The 19,447-nt window shown below is 42.9% G+C and overlaps 2 protein-coding genes and 1 long non-coding RNA gene across 3 annotated transcripts in view; 2 read left to right on the top strand and 1 right to left on the bottom strand.

Moving 5' to 3' along the window:
- Positions 1-10,351, top strand: part of LOC101756088 — a 19,703-nt gene extending 9,352 nt beyond the window's left edge. Inside the window, exons 12-31 of the mRNA XM_022829796.1 lie at positions 952-1,044; positions 2,084-2,152; positions 2,315-2,392; positions 3,002-3,136; positions 3,225-3,332; positions 3,660-3,788; positions 4,470-4,585; positions 4,687-4,804; positions 5,465-5,570; positions 5,887-6,026; positions 6,167-6,337; positions 6,415-6,525; positions 7,084-7,195; positions 7,723-8,048; positions 8,160-8,250; positions 8,716-8,811; positions 8,885-8,955; positions 9,231-9,343; positions 9,672-9,765; positions 9,872-10,351. Of these exons, the coding sequence (XP_022685531.1) occupies positions 952-1,044; positions 2,084-2,152; positions 2,315-2,392; positions 3,002-3,136; positions 3,225-3,332; positions 3,660-3,788; positions 4,470-4,585; positions 4,687-4,804; positions 5,465-5,570; positions 5,887-6,026; positions 6,167-6,337; positions 6,415-6,525; positions 7,084-7,195; positions 7,723-8,048; positions 8,160-8,250; positions 8,716-8,811; positions 8,885-8,955; positions 9,231-9,343; positions 9,672-9,741 (2,253 nt within the window). The 3' untranslated portion in view covers positions 9,742-9,765; positions 9,872-10,351. The remainder of the gene's footprint in view (positions 1-951; positions 1,045-2,083; positions 2,153-2,314; positions 2,393-3,001; positions 3,137-3,224; positions 3,333-3,659; positions 3,789-4,469; positions 4,586-4,686; positions 4,805-5,464; positions 5,571-5,886; positions 6,027-6,166; positions 6,338-6,414; positions 6,526-7,083; positions 7,196-7,722; positions 8,049-8,159; positions 8,251-8,715; positions 8,812-8,884; positions 8,956-9,230; positions 9,344-9,671; positions 9,766-9,871) is intronic.
- On the bottom strand, positions 41-543 carry LOC101756901. Its single transcript, XR_215973.2, has 3 exons — positions 483-543; positions 299-387; positions 41-151 (listed from the first exon to the last, which is right to left on the bottom strand). It is a non-coding gene; the product is annotated as an uncharacterized LOC101756901 (long non-coding RNA).
- Positions 10,352-12,265: 1,914 nt separating the features above from the next.
- On the top strand, positions 12,266-14,621 carry LOC101755687. Its single transcript, XM_004985363.4, has 2 exons — positions 12,266-12,932; positions 13,886-14,621. The coding sequence occupies exons 1-2, from the start codon at positions 12,772-12,774 to the stop codon at positions 14,271-14,273; spliced, it is 549 nt and encodes a 182-aa protein (XP_004985420.1). The 5' UTR covers positions 12,266-12,771; the 3' UTR covers positions 14,274-14,621.
- The last annotated feature ends 4,826 nt before the right edge of the window (positions 14,622-19,447 follow it).

Raw genomic sequence — 19,447 nt, 5'->3', positions numbered from 1 at the left:
AAGTTTCTTGCCTATCTTCACTGCCATTATTGACCCTTTCCATCTCCTGCAGTAGCAGCTGGGGAGTCCACAACATCAATACTCTCAAATATATCAGGGATCATCAATCTTTAAGCTTGGAGGAAATTCCTCAACGTTCTCATTGATGGATCTGTCAGCAATAGATTGTTAAGGTGTTGCAGAAGAGTTGCAGACATGTAGAGAAATCGTACAAAGCTTTGGAAGCAAACATGACAAATCATTTCCCGCAAGATAAAAAGGACCACGAATTTGATTGTAATATGAGAAAAGGCTATACCTTCCCTCTTCAGATGTATGCCTTTTAGAGTTTTCTACCTCCAGACCTGGTTTGAGCACATATCTCCCAGGGGCTTGGTAATTTGCAATCTGAAAGAATAATCAAAATGTCAAGTGAGTTCACTCCTTGCTTTCTACGTTTCCTATTTGGGAAAAGAGGTGATGAATAATGTTTGGTTACTCACATTCTTGATGATGCTCTCTATTTTCTTCGATGCGTTAGGAAATACATCCGCAACTGCTTTCTTCCAAGCCGGCATACGTTTCGAGCCAGAAGAAGCACGTTAGATCATCATTCGGTCCCACGAACGGAACAACAGGAGAAGAAAACGGGGCGAAAACCAGGTGCCTAGATCGATCCAACCAAACAACAAGCAGGCTCGGGCCATCCCATTCAATTCAACCAAACAAGAAATGCGATCATCCATCCGAAAAACTGAACGGGACCGTCCCGTTCTACATGTCTCCCAACCAAACGCACCCTCAGGAAACCAGAGCGACCCCCACGCCCACGGCTCAGACCACCCATCCGACCCCGACCACCGAGCCCCGAAGGGCACCCAGTTTCTAGAAGCATCCCCCAACCCCGACCGCGGCGATCGCTCGGAAGCTGGCGGCTGGCGACGCGGGAGAGGGAGCGGCGACGAGGGTTAGCCGGAGATGGACGCGGCGGAGAAGCTGCGGTGGCCCTTCTCGGACGGCAGCGTCACCGATCTCCTCGACGCCCGCAGCCTCCACGGCTCCCCCGTAAGGCCCCTCGGAGCTGCCGAGCCCTGAGTTTTCTCCTGCCGCTTTAGGCGTCATTTCTGCTCTGGTTTGGGGGAGAATTGCCTGATTCGTCGGGGTTGGTGTTGGTGAATCGCTGGGACAGGAGTGATTGGCCAGGCGGTTTTGGATGAGTTAGTGGGACCTCGGGTTGCATTTCTCGATCGGTGTTTCTGATTAGGTTGAAACCTACTAGGGTTTATGGGCGTGGGGAACCACAGTTGCTGTTTGAGTGCTTTGGGTGACACAACCTGATGCAAGTAGTTAAATTAGTATAATTGCTTTGTTTATTTAGGAACCGGAATTGCTTCTGAAATGTGGCAGTATCAAAATGACTGTAGGATGCTTACTCTCTCTCTTTTTGGCATGTAAACTGGCAGGAGGACATTAATCTGTTCTTGATGACAGCTTGATCTTTAGGCAATGATGATGCAACCTATTTTACATGGAACATAGCTGACAGCTTACTTGGGGGGATCTTATTTCAATCAACTGTGCATGCTGTGAGCAGTGTGTGCATTCAGGTTAAAAACACGGGCGCCAGGATTCATTATTTTAGTGAGAAACTGTATCTGGGAATAAATTAAGGCAGCAAACATCACATATAGTCTATGGAGAAACTGATCCACCATTTGAAAATGTTGTCATGTTAGAAAGAGAGCGATAAAAAATATAGAACTTAAGAGAAAGGTAAAGGAACACCAATTTACCCTAACTAGCCAGATTCTCCTTGATTTAGTATGTCAGGCAAAGGGTCTGGTCCAGCAGCTCCTGCAACTAAAACATACATGACAAAGGGACCTTTTCGGGGTTTTTTTTTTTAAAAAAAATTGATCGCATACAATGCAGCAACGGTTTTCCTGGCAGCATTGCTTAGTTGAATATTATATCTTGAATTACTGAGACACATGATTCTATCAATTGTAGTACTGTTCTTCTTTGCTTGCGTTCTGTAATTGTGCATTTCTCTACTATGATTTAAAGGATAATGCAAATACAACTAATGTTTTCTCTTTTGCAGGACATTAGGAAACGAGTACAATTCCATTCTTCTCTAGTGCAAAAGCTAGCTTTGGAAAAGGAGATGGAGGTATTTAAGTAACTGTTTCCATTGACCATCTCAGCATGTGAAAAATATATGAATCCTATGCTGGCACGTTAAAATTTCTATGTGCTGTTGTGATAAAAGCTGAAGTTTCTTGCTTTTTGCTTGATTTTTATAATGTGTGCCTTTTCCTGTGATTTTTGACAGGGTCACATAGGTTGTGTGAATGCTATCGCATGGAATTCGAATGGTTCGCTTCTCATATCAGGATCAGATGACACTAGAGTAAGTTTCTAAACTTAGGTTGTTTGTTAGCTAACACCATTAATTTTAAATATTTTCTTTCTCTATTGAGTTAGGTTGACTCATTACATTTCTATCAAAACTATAGTGCCCAAGAAATGGTTTTGAGAGATATGGGCATGTTTTGTCTTTTGCGTCTATATGTTTTGGTGTGCTTTCTTGCAGGAGGACTAAGCCATATGTTTAAATGGAAAATATCTAGTAGATCGTTTTGTATTTAGAAATATGGTAATGCATGATTAATCTTTGGCTTTATACGTTTCTCATACCTCTTTTTACAGAAGGATTGGATCACTGTTAATTATTTTGTGGATTTCTTGTCTTTAAAAAGCAGTTTAGGGTGTGTACGCCTTTACAAACCTAAGAATTTTCCATTTGCATGTCTGAATTTTAAGCTGTTGACTAAAGAACAAGAAAATTGTACGATACAAGCAAATGAGACCCATCTTCTTGCAAAAGAGACGATGCTCTAGCAGTGACATATGACGCACTTAGTCCTCAAATGTTTCCTCTATGACTTGCTTCAATGTTTTATGATATGAAGAGATTTGAACATTTGATTTCAGTATTGTGTGATTATTGATTCTGCAGATTAACATCTGGAGTTATAATAATCGAGAGCTTTTGCATGATATTGACACCGGACATTCTGCAAATATCTTTTGCACAAAATTCGTTCCAGAAACATGTGATGAAGTAGTAGTCTCTGGAGCAGGAGATGCAGAGGTACACCTTTCGTTTTCCTTTATAAAAATTGTTTCTTATTCCTGTTACGTTGGGTCTTTCTTCAGAAGACTTACTGATTCTTTCCCAGGTTCGTGTTTTCAATATGTCTCGTTTAAGTGGCAGAAGGCCTAGAGAAATTTCTATGGAACCAGCAGCAGTTTACCAGTGTCACTCAAGAAGGGTCAAGAAACTAGCTGTAAGTTATCATACTGATGGACCATTATTTGTAATTTGGAATTCTAGAGCATGGGGGGAGTTTGTGCATTTAAGCTGACATGGATCTGAGCAAATTGATTTTTTTTTTAAAAAATTATCCTTTAGGAGAGTGGGCAACATCATGTAATTAGGTCTTCTACTGTTCTACAACTTGGATGTGCTATCCATATCTTTGTTCTTAGGCATTAATGTGGTGTATGTTATGTCCTATCATTTGAGATGTGTCTGCTCATCAATGCACTTACATTATTTGCTTTTGTCAGCCTCTGCATGGTTCAGTCATTAATATTTTTTTTGCCAAATGTAGGTTGAAATTGGCAATCCTAATGTAGTGTGGAGTGCAAGCGAGGATGGTACTCTGAGACAGCATGATTTTCGGGAGTGTAGTTCCTGTCCTCGTGCAGGATCTGCTAATCAGGAATGCCGCAATGTGCTTGTGAGCAATCCATACTTTTGATGATTTTTTTCCCTTTGGTTTATTTGTTCCAGTTGTTATTGTTTGACTGAATTCTTCACATGGAGCATGCTATTCTATTCTGTTTGTCCAGCGTACCATGTTATTAAATATTTATCGATAATTTTCCCCCTGATTTTATGATCTTTAGAGAACTAATAATGGCAATCCAAATTTTTCCTTGGGGTTATGTTTGTAATTTGATAAGTGGTTCCTGTTGGGTTTCAACTCTAGCCTACCCCAACTTGCTTGGGGCTGAAAGGCTTTGATGTTGAGGATGTTGGTTGGTTATGTTTGTAATTTATTTAAGCTTTTCAAGAACTCTTGCGCGGGCATGGAACAAATTAAGTATATATCTGGACCTGGACATCACTTTCTATTCATCAGTGGCTGAATCCATAGAAAATTCAAAAAAATGATGTATTAACTCATAATGCTCATTTGTTGGACAGTCATTTTATAATCAGTTGTGGCTTTGTGTTCTGCTGCGCCTCTAATTCGCCTGCTTGTTCATTGGTTTATACCATTAACTTTTTTGCCTTTCAGATTCTGTTTGAAATGCATGGATATTTGTTGCTTTAAGATAATTGCTTGTTAGTAATATAGCTGATTTAGTTTTGGGCTTTGTTCTAATATTATTTTCACTGCACATTTATGGGGCAGCTTGATCTACGTTGCGGAGCAAGGAAGTCTTTAGTTGATCTACCCAAACATCCATTGGCACTGAAGTCTTGTGATATTAGCTCTGTTCGTCCCCATGAAATCCTTATTGGTGGGAGGTAACCTTTATTTCTAGTCATCCATTGTCAGTACTCAGTACATAACAAGCCTCGTCTGTTCTTTTAGCTGACTAGCACAACTCTGTTGCATGTTCATGCAGCGATGCATTTGCCAGGCTGTATGATAGGAGAATGCTACCGCCACTGAGCTCATGTCAAACCAAAAGGAAGCCACCGCCATGCATTAAAATGTTCTGTCCGTTGCATCTTGCTGACAATGTGAGTTCACTCTTGCTTTTTGTTGTTATGCTGTGTTGTTTCAGTTGTGTATGGTAAAGTTGGCAACCACAGCTAGCTTGTATGAAGCCAAAGGGTGTCAAGAGTTGTAAATGCTGTATGTATGCTAAAAAAAGTATCTTGAGGCGGTAAAATGGTAAAAATCCACCAGTTTTTGCCCAAATTGTGCCTCTCTGTAACCAGAGGGCACCTCTGTATAATGATCACTTTGTTAGGAGTCTAGAGTCCTTTACGTATGCGTAAGTAGAGTTCTCTTTGTATACTCATGTACTGATATATATTGCACTGAATACAAGTGCTATTCATAACATGGTATACAGAGCCAAGCTAGGGTCAGGGATTTTTTTATATCTCGTCTAGCCTCCGATGCTCACACTTCACCATGGGGTCGCTGCTTCATTCTGCATCAACTTCTGTTAGCATTATTATCTGTTTGTTGGTAGTCCTTTTATTCATGAGCGGTCAATGAGTTTTAGCATCCACTTATTTACAGAAGGTATTAATTCTGGTGCTTTTACATTTGTCCCAGATACTTGAGCTAAAGCATTTGAGCCAAATTGTGCACTTGGCTTTCACATTGTTGTTATGCCTTGAACAACCGTAGTGTTCCGTCTGTTGACTTTGTGCTTGTTTTGTAACCAGAAGAAGACACATTTGCACCTTACACATGTTGCATTCAGCCCAAATGGGAAGGAGGTTCTTCTAAGTTACAGTGGTGAACATGTTTATCTGTTTGATGCTGACCCAGGTATGATCATTTCGCTCACTTTGTGCACTTTCTTTGTCTTTCTTTCTAATGTGTTTGAGAGCTGTGTATCTTTGAATTATAGAAATAAAGCCTGAGTCTGAACAATTACTCTTCCAAAAGGAAGATTACAACAAACACGCACTCCATCACTCCAACTCACTCACCAACACACACTAATACACAACCTAATGTGGGCATAGGGCCCTTGGCCTCTTTCCTCCAGCCTGCATTCTCTTTTATATGCTTTACCTGCCACTGTTGATTCACAAAGGCAGATCTTAAATACTGTACTGATCAAATTTTGTTATCAGTTCAGATAGTACGAGTTCAGTGAGATACACAGCAGATTATGTACGAGAGCAATTATTTTTACCCCCTTTTCACAAAGTAGCAGCAAAAAAACTTGCAAAACAAAGGAAGGATTCAGTGAACGCAACTTCAAGGAAATTACTTAGGGTGAGACTCCCTCCCTCCCTCCCTCCCTCTCTCTCTCGTGCAGTTTAGCTTCTAACATCACGACATTTTGTCATATCATATCCGTCTCTTCATCTGCTACACATATTGAACCCCTCTGCCTTTCATGGCGCCCGTTTCAGGTAGATATGTGCAGGAAATTTATGCAAGTTGCGACTAGATCTCTGGTGACGGGCAAGAACTTAATGTGTGGGATTGACGCATGCGGCGAAGTACTTGAATCAGTGGGACCTGATATTGATGATGACATGAGGCATGATTGCTTGTGCACTCGAGCAGGATTATACCTTAAGGTTTGTCTGCTTTGTTGGTCACATGTGAAAGTTCTGTTCCATAATAAATGTAGGGATCATAAAACTTTGATGTACAGAGGAAGTGGAAAAATGACGTTTACATGGCAATTCGGGACTGCAACAGCGCGCGGAATATTTATCCCACATCCTATCAAGCACACTTATATATGTCAGAGGCACTATTACAGGTAAGCATCTGTGAATCAGTTTGAACAACATGCGTGTATACTGCAAAAATAGTTTGGTACTCCCTCCGTCCCAAATTACAATTCGTTTTGGCTTTTCTAGGTACATAGCTTTTGCTACGCATTTAGATATACGCTATGTCTACATACGTAGCAAAAGCTATATACCTAGAAAAGCCAAAACGAATAGTAATTTGGGACGGAGGAAGTAGCTCTGTATCTATACGAACTGGTCAAGCCTTCACGAGTTTGTTCCTGTGGAAATGTTGAATTTCACACTAACATGAAGGGTTCGAGAAATTCAGAAGTCATTATGTTTTCCTGTTCTTTTTTAACTGAATATTTTCCTATTCTTTTCCCAGATAAATTTTATGAGCATGAGCAATCTCTAATACATGAAGCTTTGATAATTCCGATAAGCCGATCGGTCCTTGTTTAATCACATTGTCTACTTTGTTTACTTTTGGACTCGCTAATAAAATTTAGTAATCATTTAATTAAAAGTCCTGAATCAGATCCTTAGCTTCCGTATCTTAAATAGTCGTGCCATGCCTTGTGTAGTTAGGAAGACTGAAGGAGGCCTCTGAGTATGCAGAAGCGGTAAATAGTCTTCTTCCGCCTCATTCTGAATTGAGGAAGCAGGTGGATGATATAAAGCAGCGTGTTGCTTCAGGTGAGTATATTTGTGATAACGTCATAAACTATTATTTTGTCACATAACTTTAGCATATGAACTGATTATTTATGGGTATTAACTTATTTGCATGCTACATGATCAAGATGATGTTTTCCTTCCATCTACTGCACTCTATTATCTATTACTTCCTCCGTCCCAAAATACTATTCGTTTTAGCTTTTCTAGATACATAACTTTTACTATGTATCTAGACATAATATGTATCTAGGTGCATATCTAGAGCTATGTACCTAGAAAAGCCAAAACCAATAGTAATTTGGGACGGCGGGAGTATTAATCTTCCATTATTGGTATCTGCTGCTATGAATATATGTTAGTTCTTCACTGATAAACAGATGACCTAGAGTTTTCCTTTTATGAGCATATCATGCTCATAGCCTGTTTGTGTGTCTCAGTCCATTATGCCTCTTTCTACTTTCAAGCTCTGGGCATTGAAGTCGAGGAATTATAATTTTTAAGATGTTGATCTTCTATATTGTGATATATTTCTTTTGTTCAAGCAGCTGAACTTGAGAAGAACAGAACGGATCAGAATGGGAATGCTAAAGCTGATACACATGGGAAATTACGCTCATTGAGTGATATATTGTTTAGATCCGATGTTAGTGGTTCTTCATCACAGGAGGGACGAGAAGATTCAGATTATGACGATGAAATGGAATTAGACTATGAGACATCAGTATCCGGTGATGAAAGCCGAGAGAATGATCAAGGTGTCTTTCGTGGTAGTTTAAGTTTCAGATTTCATCAAAGAGAGGATCAAACTAATGAGCAGGCTGGTGAGAATGGATCGACCGAATCCACTCACAATGATGATTCTGCCCTCCAGGTAGTTATTTCCTCTATTATCGTCCTTTTATGTGATACCTAATAAGAGATACTTTTTTTATAATGCTCGTGCATGGATTTTAACACAACTTTCCAAAATCGTGCGATGCAGTCGGACGTTGCCATTGATATGAAACAAAGATATGTTGCACACTGCAATGTGGGGACAGATATAAAACAAGCTAGCTTTCTTGGTGAGCAAGGTATGCTAGTCCTTCATGCGTTCTTGTTTTAGTTCTACTTTCGCTAGAAGACATGTTAAAATACATTCGCAGATTACCAGCTCCATCAACACTTGTATTTTCATTTGCAGATTTATAGTAACAGAAACATGTTAACTTTTTGTGTAAGAGTAAGGCATAGAACTCTGCTGTGCTAGCCTGTAGTTAAATTTATTTGTTTTGAAAGTAACATGATGCCTTGTGTTAAGGAAATCTGGAGTCTGGACTTTACAGTAGTCACTAAAACTAACTAAATACATAACAGCTTGCGCTGACTCAGATCTTCTTAGATTCATGAAACATAAAATATCATGCTGTGTTCTTCCCCACTTGAAACATCCAGAACCTCGCATGAAAAAAACATCTGAATTGGATGCAAAATTTACACGATAATATGAGCTTACCCTTGCGGTTCTCAACTATTGTGCTTTATTCCTCTTACAACAGGGGAGTTCATTGCCAGCGGAAGTGATGATGGTAGATGGTTCATATGGGAGAAGAGAACAGGAAGGCTTATTAAAATGCTTGCAGGGGATGGAGCTGGTAATTATATTTCAATTCCCTTTTGCTGTTATCTTTTTAACACTGGTTCTCACTTGTGCTGTATTTTCGTTAGTTGTGAACTGCATACAGTCTCATCCCTTTGACTGCGCGGTTGCAACAAGTGGAATCGATAATACGATAAAGGTATATAACCTGTACTTGTTGCAATTGATAATCCAATATATAAGGCTGTTCCTCACATACCACAAAATGACTTCTATGTTCACATGTGCTACAATTGTATCACCTGACATGGGGGTCCTGGCCCTGCATGTCAGCCATACAATGAGTGAAAGGTTGTGAATCATGTCGTTATTCCGTGCTATATTGTCAATTTTCTCTGAAGTGGCTTAATATATTCTAGTGTAGTACTTGAGTATTTGGCTCACTCTTTTGTCTTTTCTTTGTTTATTTATTAGCTATGGACACCCGATGCAAATGCTACATCTATGGTCGCAGGACCAGAACTTGATGTGTTGAGTGCCATAGAGAATAATCAGCGGAAGTTATGTCGGAACCGTCAAATTTTGCTGTAAGGTTCACTAAGAACATCATACTGTGATATGCTCTTTTAATTAGACTAGCATAAGTAATATTTGGCGCAGTGATGTGATTTTCATCCAGTGCCCATGCTATCTTTGAAATTGCCATTTCTATAGTACATTACCAAATGTGTTTTCTTCCAATGCCATTTGATTCTAGGAGATTAGCTAAGTTAATATAAATAAACAATAAACACCATCCTCTCTTAGTGTCACTTACCCGCCATGGCTTATGTCAAATGTAATGGCAACAAACCAGTACAATGTTATTGTTTAGTTCTGAATTCTGATGTGGAAAAGGTCACATTCTATATGCAGGCCTTTCGAATTTTTGGAACGATTTCGGATGCATGAGTTTGCTGAGGGTTTCGAGTGTGCCCAGAGTTGATTTACTATTGCTAGAGTTGCTGAGGTACTGCTATTCACTTAGGGCATTCTTACAGCCCAGGGAATAAGCACTGATAAATTCGTAACATTATGGTCTAACGTCAATTATGACCTTTTTCCCCGCTTTCCAGGAAAAGGTTTAATAGTTTGAAGAATGATTACGTCCAAGGTACAAGCAGCTCATGTTACGACATGACCGGAAAAGTATAGACGTGGATTGATCATGTTGATGCACCTGGTTAGATAAGCAGGTGTGCCATCAGTGCTGGAATTATTACTTGAGATGTCAATAAACAATGCAATTATGTTGTGGTTTGGGAGGGTATAATGTTTCGTACATGCAGTGTGGTTGGATTACTGGATTCATTATCCCCTTGTACAGATTGTAGATAGATGTGGTTCTGCAATAGTGAAAATCAGTGATGTACCATCTACGTGTGCATAGAGCCATATTGTTTTCTCCGCATGCCGCCTCTATGTGATGCTAGTTTGGTTGACGATTGGGATGTGTCTCGTTCGCTTGAGAGTTGAGACTAGCTGGGAGTGGCGAAGAGGATAATGTTGTATAGTGCTGCAACTCTCGCTTTGGTATATATGTTTGATTATTTTTCTAATCGAGGTAGGTTGGTTGTAGCGTTTCTTTTTGTGCTTCCTGTGTGCGGTGGCTAGCAATATCATTCCTTTTTTGACGTATGCTGAATAATTAATCGATATGGGAACTCTTTATGTAATTCTACGTGGCTTGCGTGCATGATGCTAGTCTTTAGAATTTGGTGGTCGAACTCTCTTAATTTTGACCACTTAGGTAGTTAGATTGGTCACATGGAAATAACAAGCACTGGTGGACTTGCTATAAGATATGGCCTTCGACACAATATTTCTCTTGTACTTTAATGTAAAGTTAGTTGTCAGAGCTGATCGTTGGCCGTGTTCATTGTATACGATGAACCCACAAATGAAGTGTTTCAACCGTAATCAATGACGAAAACTACCACCACTCTGGAACCCGTCAAGGTTCATGATGGTTTAGCATCAGCAGCAAAAGCTATCGTGAGCAGGGCCGCAGCCACAGAACACAGGAGGATGGAAGGCAAACGACGTTTCACCTCTCTTTTGCACTTTCTTAATTTGATCCTTTCCAAGAGCGGAAGAGCCAGGAAGCGTACCTTTTCCACCTGAGCTGAGAGCCTGAGAGTCCGTGTAGCCCCAGTTTCCAGAGGCTGCTGTATACCACCCGTGGCAACGAGACGGAACCATGTGCTGCTGGCTTGACGGTCCTATCCGAAACGCTTGAGCCTTGAGCGATAAGCACGCAGCCGGCCGATGCCGCCGCGGGGCTCACCGGCTCAGCTCCGCAACGAGTGCCCAGTTGTCCACTACCCTCTGCCGGTTGGCATGTCGGCGCCGCGAGGCCAGCCGGCGGATTAGAGTAGGCCACTAGACCCCATGCATCTAGACAATGCCGGTTTCCTTGGGACAAAACAAAACTCTCTCCAACTTGCTTGTGTCTCTCCACTTGCAGCAACTAGGTTCCATCGACTCATCGTTAGAAAACGAGCCGTAGAATGATATGGTAATCCCATGTATGCGTGTAGGCATCCACCACCATCAACGCAAGAAAAGGAAACGGAAACTTGGCCATTTAAATTAGTTTTACGTGAAGCACTAGGCTCTGACGGCCGGGCTCTCCTCGTAACCACATGCACGAACGCACCGGAGCCACCTGCCACGTCCGATCCACGTGGGCCCCGTACCTTCCTATTGGCGGTCGCGGGATGTAGAGGGGTCAAACGCGGACCCCACTACGCTACCCTCTCCCAACTAATCCACCCCGCGTTCGCCAGAAATTTACACGGGATGCCACCGCCTGGTTTCCTTTTAAGCCCACCGGCCAGCGTGCCCCACGCGGCGCGCCGAGCAGCCGAGCAAGTTGGCCACCTCCGCGCCAACCACCTAGCTCTGACAGGTGGGTCGTTCCTTTCTGGGCCCGCTTGGCAGCGGGACGGCGGTAGGTTCGCAGAGCGTGATGGTAGGCCCACGCTCGCCCGGCCGTCCAACGAAGTCCATCCACCCAGCTGCAATTATTCCTCAGAGGAAAGGATTCGCCCCTCGATGCCTTGACATTCACGGTCTTGCCACTGACAGGGACGTCTTGTTTGTTCTGCGATTTTATTTTTATTTATTTATTTACTTAGTGAGGTGCTTTTTGGTACTGCCCCTTCTAAGATGTGTGCTATTCATGATTCTTTTTCAGTCCCTGGCCGACCTGCCGCCATGGCTGTGAGTTAAATTTTAATAAATGGTAATGAAGGATTTAATACTTGGATAGCTACTCTTAGTGTAAACTATGAGCTACATCTGTCAAAGCATGTTTTAATATTTTCAAAGTGATTCTTTAAATCAACTTTCAAGGTCTCATGGTTTTGATCTGCGAAATGTTTGTTTTCTAAGTACGGAAATAAGTTGGAGCAAACTTTCATGCGTTGACAAATGATTTGGTCCTATTCGACACAACTAGAGCACATTTCAAAAATAAATTCAATACTCTAGTATTCCAGTTATTTTACTGGACAAAAATTCTCATGCTTCAAACAAACAAATCCTACAAATAAAACCACCAAACTTGAAGGTCTAGACTGCAAAGCTGAACCAGTGAATAAAATATTACAGAAAATCTTTACCGGCCATGGCAGGAAGAGGAGGACAAAAGAGGGCAGCTTCTGCAAGATCTTGGGATGTGTGAAGACTGCACAAGACGCATCAGCCGCCACCACCACCTTTAATTCCTGCCTCCAGCCAGCCTCCCCGAAACATCCACCCCACAAGTTTGCCAACTCCACCGTCTCATCATCGTTCTCCGGGAGGAGCGACGAGAAATCAAGCAGCCGCCGACGAACCCAGCTGCTGCAGCTATCAACGGCAGTTGTTCGGCACCAGCAGACCAGCTAGCGTTGGGTTTGATCCCGTCGGATCGATCGCATGCGGCGCCGGCTCGACCCGTGCATCTGAGATCGCCGGGAGGCATCGATCCATGGGGAGCGGCAAGGCATCCTCACCAGGCGCCGTTGCCGGCGCGAGCGGTGGCCCGCCGCAGCAGCCGCCGGGCGCCGCCGTCTGCTGCATGTGCGGCGACCGCGGCCTCCTGCCCGAGCTCTTCCGCTGCTCCGCCTGCTCCGTCCGCTCCCAGCACACGTACGTGCATCCACCCACCCACCCACCACTCTCCCCCCAATCAATTCCTCCTCATTTAGGTAGTGACGAACATGTCCGTACGTGCGACCGATCCCTAATTCGATTTGCACTTGCGGTAGCATGGATAGGTACTCGAATAGATTAAAGTCCATCGCTCTCTTTCTTCTTGCGCATCTGGGATTTAATCGCTTTATTTGCGTGTTAGTTTTTTATACTTGCATCGAATTAGGTCCAGATTCATGTGTTTCGATCCTTTGGTTTTCTTTGGCATATATGACTATTCCATTTAGTTTTAGAATTTCTCCAAAATGAAAAGATGCGCGGTTCTCCTTCGCATTCTCAATCCGCAGATTTTACAAGAAAAAGAAAAGGCATGATGCATCTTGCTGCTTTGAATCCAGAAATTCCCACCACACGATCGAACTGATAGTTCATGAGTTGATGTCAACCCGCACAACGTAACCTTTTTCTTTTTTTTCCCCTGAAGAACACGTTAAACTTTCTCATCGTCTGTTCTAGCTATTCCCTGAATTTGTCGCCCCCATAAAAAACAATCCGTCGTCGCGTGCGTGCATTTGATGCATGTCAATAAGTTTATTTGTCAAATTATTTCTTCTCCGAATATAAATCCTTTTGATCACCCGTCCTTCTAGTTTATTCCGGACATGCACTTTTCGCACGTCGTCGCCAAAATTGTCAAACGAGACGGGGCCTATATCCACATTCGCTCGACGTTGATTTCTTAGCTACAGCTGATTTGTACCCGAATCCAACTGCATCACTGCTTACCAGCAGTTCCTCCGGCTCTTTATAATGTTTTCATCAGCTATCCCACGTGAACACACGTACATCTTCACCACCAGTTCACCTCATAATTTTTGCATGCAATAACATTTACACGAGCCTGCAGGCTAATTCTGTGCACGTATGTATATACGTGATTCGTGTACCAGATACTGCACGGATCGGTACCCGAAGGTGGAGTCGTACGGCACCTGCAACTGGTGTCTGAGGGTGGACGGGGGCGTGGCTGCTTCGACTTCTTCCTCGCCGAGGTCCGCCGGCAAGGCGGCCGCCCGGTCGCCGGCTGGTCACAGCGACCCCACGAGCGGCGGCGGCAGGTCGCCCAAGGTCGCCGCTCGTGGCGACTTCGCGTCGTCGAACCCGAGCAAGCCTATAAAGAAGCAGCAGCCGCAGCACCAGCGGCTCCTGCTGCGGCGGTCGGCGTCGGACCTCGGAAGCCGCGCCGTCCGCGACGCGCCGCCCCCGTCGCCCGGCGTCGCGCGCGGCAGGCCGAGGGTCCGGAGGTACAAGCTCTTGGAAGAGGTGATCACTAGCTAGTAGCCACAGATGCCAGTGTGCCGTCGTGGATGACACGTGTATGTATTAGGTGTTGTACGTGCATCTTGTGTGCCGCCATGCATGCATGCATGGACGGAGGAGGTCTAGCGGTGTCCTGTGTGCGTGCGCTTATCAGCTGCTAATCAGACTGTGCGACGTGCTGTACATGAGGAATAATACTTGCTAACGTGGAGTTCGATATTCGCTTGATCGATCCTCTCGGTTATAGTTAACCGGCTAGCTGTTTATAGAGTGTTCTCTGCGTACAAATAAACTTCTTTCCTGCGATGTACAAACTCTAATCTCGAGAGCTTAATCAAGGTAATTAAAGAGAGAAGGCTTCTGTTATTTTATGCATGAATGATTTCCTTGTGTCCTTGTACGTGGCTTCTTGTATATTGACGTGGAGTTTCATGCAACCTCAAGTTCATCCAAAACTTGCACCGTTCAGCGAACCGTTGACGTCCCATGCGGCAGAATCGAGTGATCTCTATCTACTCCTAAAAACGCCACGGAGGACATTTTCATGCATTTATTCCGAGAAGAAATAGTACATATGGATGTAGAAAACCAGAAGTGCGGAATGGTGGATGGAACACCAACACCCTATCTTGGGTCGAGGGTGATTGCGTATTAATTGATGCACCAATGGCGTCAGGAGGATTACATATATATATATATAGATAGGTTACTTGGCTAGATTCTAAACAACTCTATCTCCTATTCTATCTCTTATCAGAGTACAACATGATTACAACAAAGAATAAACATCCTAAAGAGTCATGGCACTTGGTAAATCTATCTATTCGGTTACAATATTGTGAACACTCCCCCTCAATCTAAACTTGTCAAGTTGAGATTGCTCTTGAAGATCTCCATTGGCCGCACAACAAGGGGTTTTGTAAACCCATCTGCAATTTGATCCTTGGAAGATATATGTTGCATATCAAGTAGCTTTCGAGCAACTCTTTCTTGAACAAAATGATAATCAACTTCTATACGTTTAGTAAGTGCATGAAAAATAGGGTTAGTAGATAAATACTTAGCTCCTATATTGTCACACTGTAGCTTGGCCGCTTTAGGTACTTGTACCCCAAGCTCGTCAAACAAAATTTGTATCCACATAATTTCTGTAGTCGCATTAGCAAATGGCTTGTATTCTGCTTCAGTACTCGATCTTGACACTGTAGCTGTTTTCTCGTACTCCATGACACAAGATTCGGTCCCAAGAATATAGCAAATCCTCCATCTAGGCATCCTGCCCAATCTACATATGAGAAACCATTGATTAATAATGAAGAGGACCTAGTAATCTTAATCCCCAACTTTACCGAGTATTTTAAATATCTTAGAATTCTTTTGAACGCTGCCCAATGCACACCTTGTTGACTGAAAAAGACATATCCGATCTTGTTAGAGTTAGGTACTGTAGCACCCCTACTACACTCCTTTATTGAGTAGCATCGTTCGGTCCAAGAAAATCCCCTTCATGAACCGACAACTTTTCTGAAGCTGACAAAGGTGTGTTGACCGGTTTACAATTGCTCATGCCAACCCTCTTAAGTACATCAGATGCATATTTCTCTTGTGTCAATAATATTCCATCACGTACCTTATGTACTTCAATCCCAAGAAAGTAGTGTAGATCACCAAGATAAGGCAAACTCCTTGTTAAGATTTTTAAGCAAGGCTGAAGTGACACTTTGAACTGAACTAGCAACAATAATGTCATCTACATATATAAGAACAAATATAGTAACTCCCCCTTGATTAAAGAAGAACAAAGAAGTATCTGCCTTTGATGACTTGAAGCCTAGTTCATACAACTTTGCACTTAGCCTACCATACCATGCTCTTGGCACCTGTTTTAACCCATAGAGAGCCTTGTCTAACTTGCAAATGTAATTAGGCAAAGAATAATCCTCATACCCTGGTGGTTGTCTCATATATACCTCCTCCTCAAGAACTCCATGAAGGAAAGCATTTTGAACATCTAGTTGACGAAGGCTCCATCCTTTTGACACAGCAATAGATAAAACAATTATGATAGTAGCAGTTTTAACAATAGGGATAAAAGTATCCTCATAGTCTATGCCATACCTTTGTTCGAACCCCTTTGCTACCAATCAAGCCTTATAACTATCCAAACTCTCATCTTGTTTTTGTTTGATTTTATATAACCATTTGCAATCTATGATATTCCTTCCTTTTTGAGGTGGTACCAGGTGCCAAGTTTTATTTCTCATTAAAGCACTATATTCAACATCCATAGCTTCTTTCCAATGTTTATTGCCTAAAGTTTCATCTAGATTTTGCGGTTCTCCCGAAGAAGTAAGAAAACCATACTTAATAGTGCCATCAGTATATACCTTTTCCTTGCGTATCCCATTCTGAAGTCTCGTTCTTGGACGCACAACTTCTTCTGCTTGAGCCGCAACCGGTTCATCAAATATAGCAAGCGTCGGACTTGCTTCAGCACTTGTAGGAGATCCAGGCCTGGAGGACCAGCCTGGAGTTCTGTGCGGGGCTATCGTGGTGCTGCCGAAGATGCTTGGGCGGGAACCCGTGCAGGGGCTGGAGATGTGGCAGCTCCATATTCGGCGTCGCTGGAGCGGGCGCCGGTGCGCGGGAGTGCGCTTGGTGTCGTGGTAGCGCCAGATGGGTCGCTGGGAGCTGCTGCGGGCAAGGAGCGCGCAGGTGCGTCTAGCGCATCTTGGTCCTGGATCCCATGAGGATTTGGCAGCGATCCCGAGGCTGCTGCTGTCGACCCTTCGCCCGGATCAAGCTCGCTATCCATGCCAGGGAGAATTGCTTCGTCTCCCCTGCTACCTGCACCACCAAAGCCTGTGTTTTCTCCACTAGAATAATCATGAGTCTGGTTATTATTAGAGGAAATAAACATATGATCATCTACTATCTCCCTCCTTTGATTAGATGGTAGGAGATCGGAAGGAAGAGGGAAATTTCAGATTGAAGCTGCGCGCCTGCGTTAGGATGAAGTTGAGCAAAGGTAAAAACATTCCCATCAAAAATAACATCGCGAGAAATATAAACGCGACCAATGCTCACATCAAGGCACTCGAAACCTTTATGCTGATTGCTATAACCCAAGAAAATGCATTGCTTGGAACAGAACTGAAACTTGTGAGAATTATATGGTCGCAAATTAGGCCAACAAGTTAAGCACATCCAAACAATCGAAACGGAGTATAATCAAGAGTTTGATGAAAAAGACGCTCTAAGGGTGTCTCATATCCAATTATCTTACTAGGAACACGACTAATGATATATGTGGCAGCAAGAAAGGCTTCGTCCCAGAACTTGAGAGGTATAGATGCGTGAGCTAGTAAAGCAAGGCCTACTTCAACAATGTGTCGATGTTTTCTTTCGGCAGCTCCGTTTTGTTGATGAGCGTGCAAGCAAGAAACAAGATGAGAGATTCCAATTTTTTCAAAGGAGTAGAGTTTTTGGTATTCTCCTCCCCAATCAGTTTGCATGGCTATAATCTTTTTATCAAAAAGTCTTTCAACAAGATTGAAACTCATGAAAGCACTGGAAAACTTTGGACTTAAATTTGATAAGATAAATTCAAGTAAATTTGATGTAATCATCAATAAAGCTCACATAATACTTTCTTCCTCCAACAGACATGGGTGCAAGGCCCCAAACATCAGAAAACACAAGTTGCAAAGGTTGTGTAGACACACTAAGCGACTTTGGATGGGGTAACTGATGACTCTTTGATTTTTGACAAGCATCACACTCCAACTCCTTATTTGACTCATGATAAGGTAAACTATTATTGCTAATAATCCTCTCAACTATTATTGCTAATAATCCTCTCAACGATAGGAACAGAGGATGACCAAGGCGGCTATGCCACCTTTCAAAAGATGGTTTAACAACTCCAAACGCCTGCTCTATTGGGGTGTTGAAGGAAGAGGGTAGATGCCCTTGTGACAGTGCTATTTAAGGATGATGTTCTTCGTGGCCTGATCCTTAACCAAAAAATAATCAGGGTGAAATTCTAGAAAGGTAAAATTATTTTTGGCAAGGCGATGAACAGATACAAGATTCTTAGCAGCTTTAGGAAGATAGAGAATATTTTTAAGATGCAAATCAGGAACTGGGGTAGAAACAGTAGAATAACCAATATATTTAATTTTCATACCTTTGCCACTTCCAGTATGAATTTGATCATTACCTACGTACTTGTCACGGACTGCAACCCACGTACTTGTCACGGACTGCAAGCTTCTCCAAGTCACTTGTAGCATGATCAGTCACCCCTGAATCAGTGTACTAGTTTGTATCGACGTTGTAGGTGTTCATTGTTGCAGCAATATGTCTCTCATCTGGCACATAATTTTTCATCAAACCTGTGCTAGCAATCAGGCGCCATATGTCCAACCTTGAAGCAAACTTGGCAGATTGGACGACCATTGGCATTGGTAGTTGGGATGTTGGTGCAGTTTCGGCGTTACTGTTGATCCTGGTTTGGGTGTTGCTGCTGCTGGCCACGGCCACCTCGTCCAGGAGTGCGGCCACCACCGCCACCACCACGATAGTTGCCATGGCCACAGTTGAAGCTCTGTTACCACGCCCAGAACCACCACGTCCTCCTCTTCCTGCAACATTGATAGACGACGAGGATCCACTACCTCCCTGTTGTATTTCTAGCCTAGTCTCAAAGCTTACCAATTGGGAGTACAACTCAGACAAGGAGATAGGTTCAACCCTGGTTATAAGAGCAGAAACTAAAGAATTAAAATCAGGATCAAGGCCATTCAATATGTATCCCATCATCTCTTCATCATTTAGTGTTTTTCCAGCCGCCGCTATCTCATCTCCAAGAGCCTTCATCTTGGCGTAGTATTGGGAGACAGTCATGGTCTCCTTCTTGGTCGTGGTCAGTGCAAGGCGCACATTGATCGTCCTTGCACAGGTGTGGGAAGAGAAGAGATCTTCAATCACCTTCCACACTTGTGCCACCGTTTTTGCCATAGCAACCTGCGACAACACATCCTTTGACAATGTCGAAAGGAGAAACCCTAGAGCCTGTTGGTTCAAGGCAACCCAGTCCTCGTAGGCTGGATTGGGAACCTTCACCGTCTTGTCCCCTTGCTTCTCATCTACTTCTTCTGGTGGTGGTGCCCTTGCACCGATGATGAAGC

The sequence above is a fragment of the Setaria italica genome, chromosome IX (assembly GCF_000263155.2).
Source record: "Setaria italica strain Yugu1 chromosome IX, Setaria_italica_v2.0, whole genome shotgun sequence".
NCBI lineage: Eukaryota > Viridiplantae > Streptophyta > Magnoliopsida > Poales > Poaceae > Setaria > Setaria italica.
This window is presented reverse-complemented; position numbering and strand designations above follow the sequence as displayed.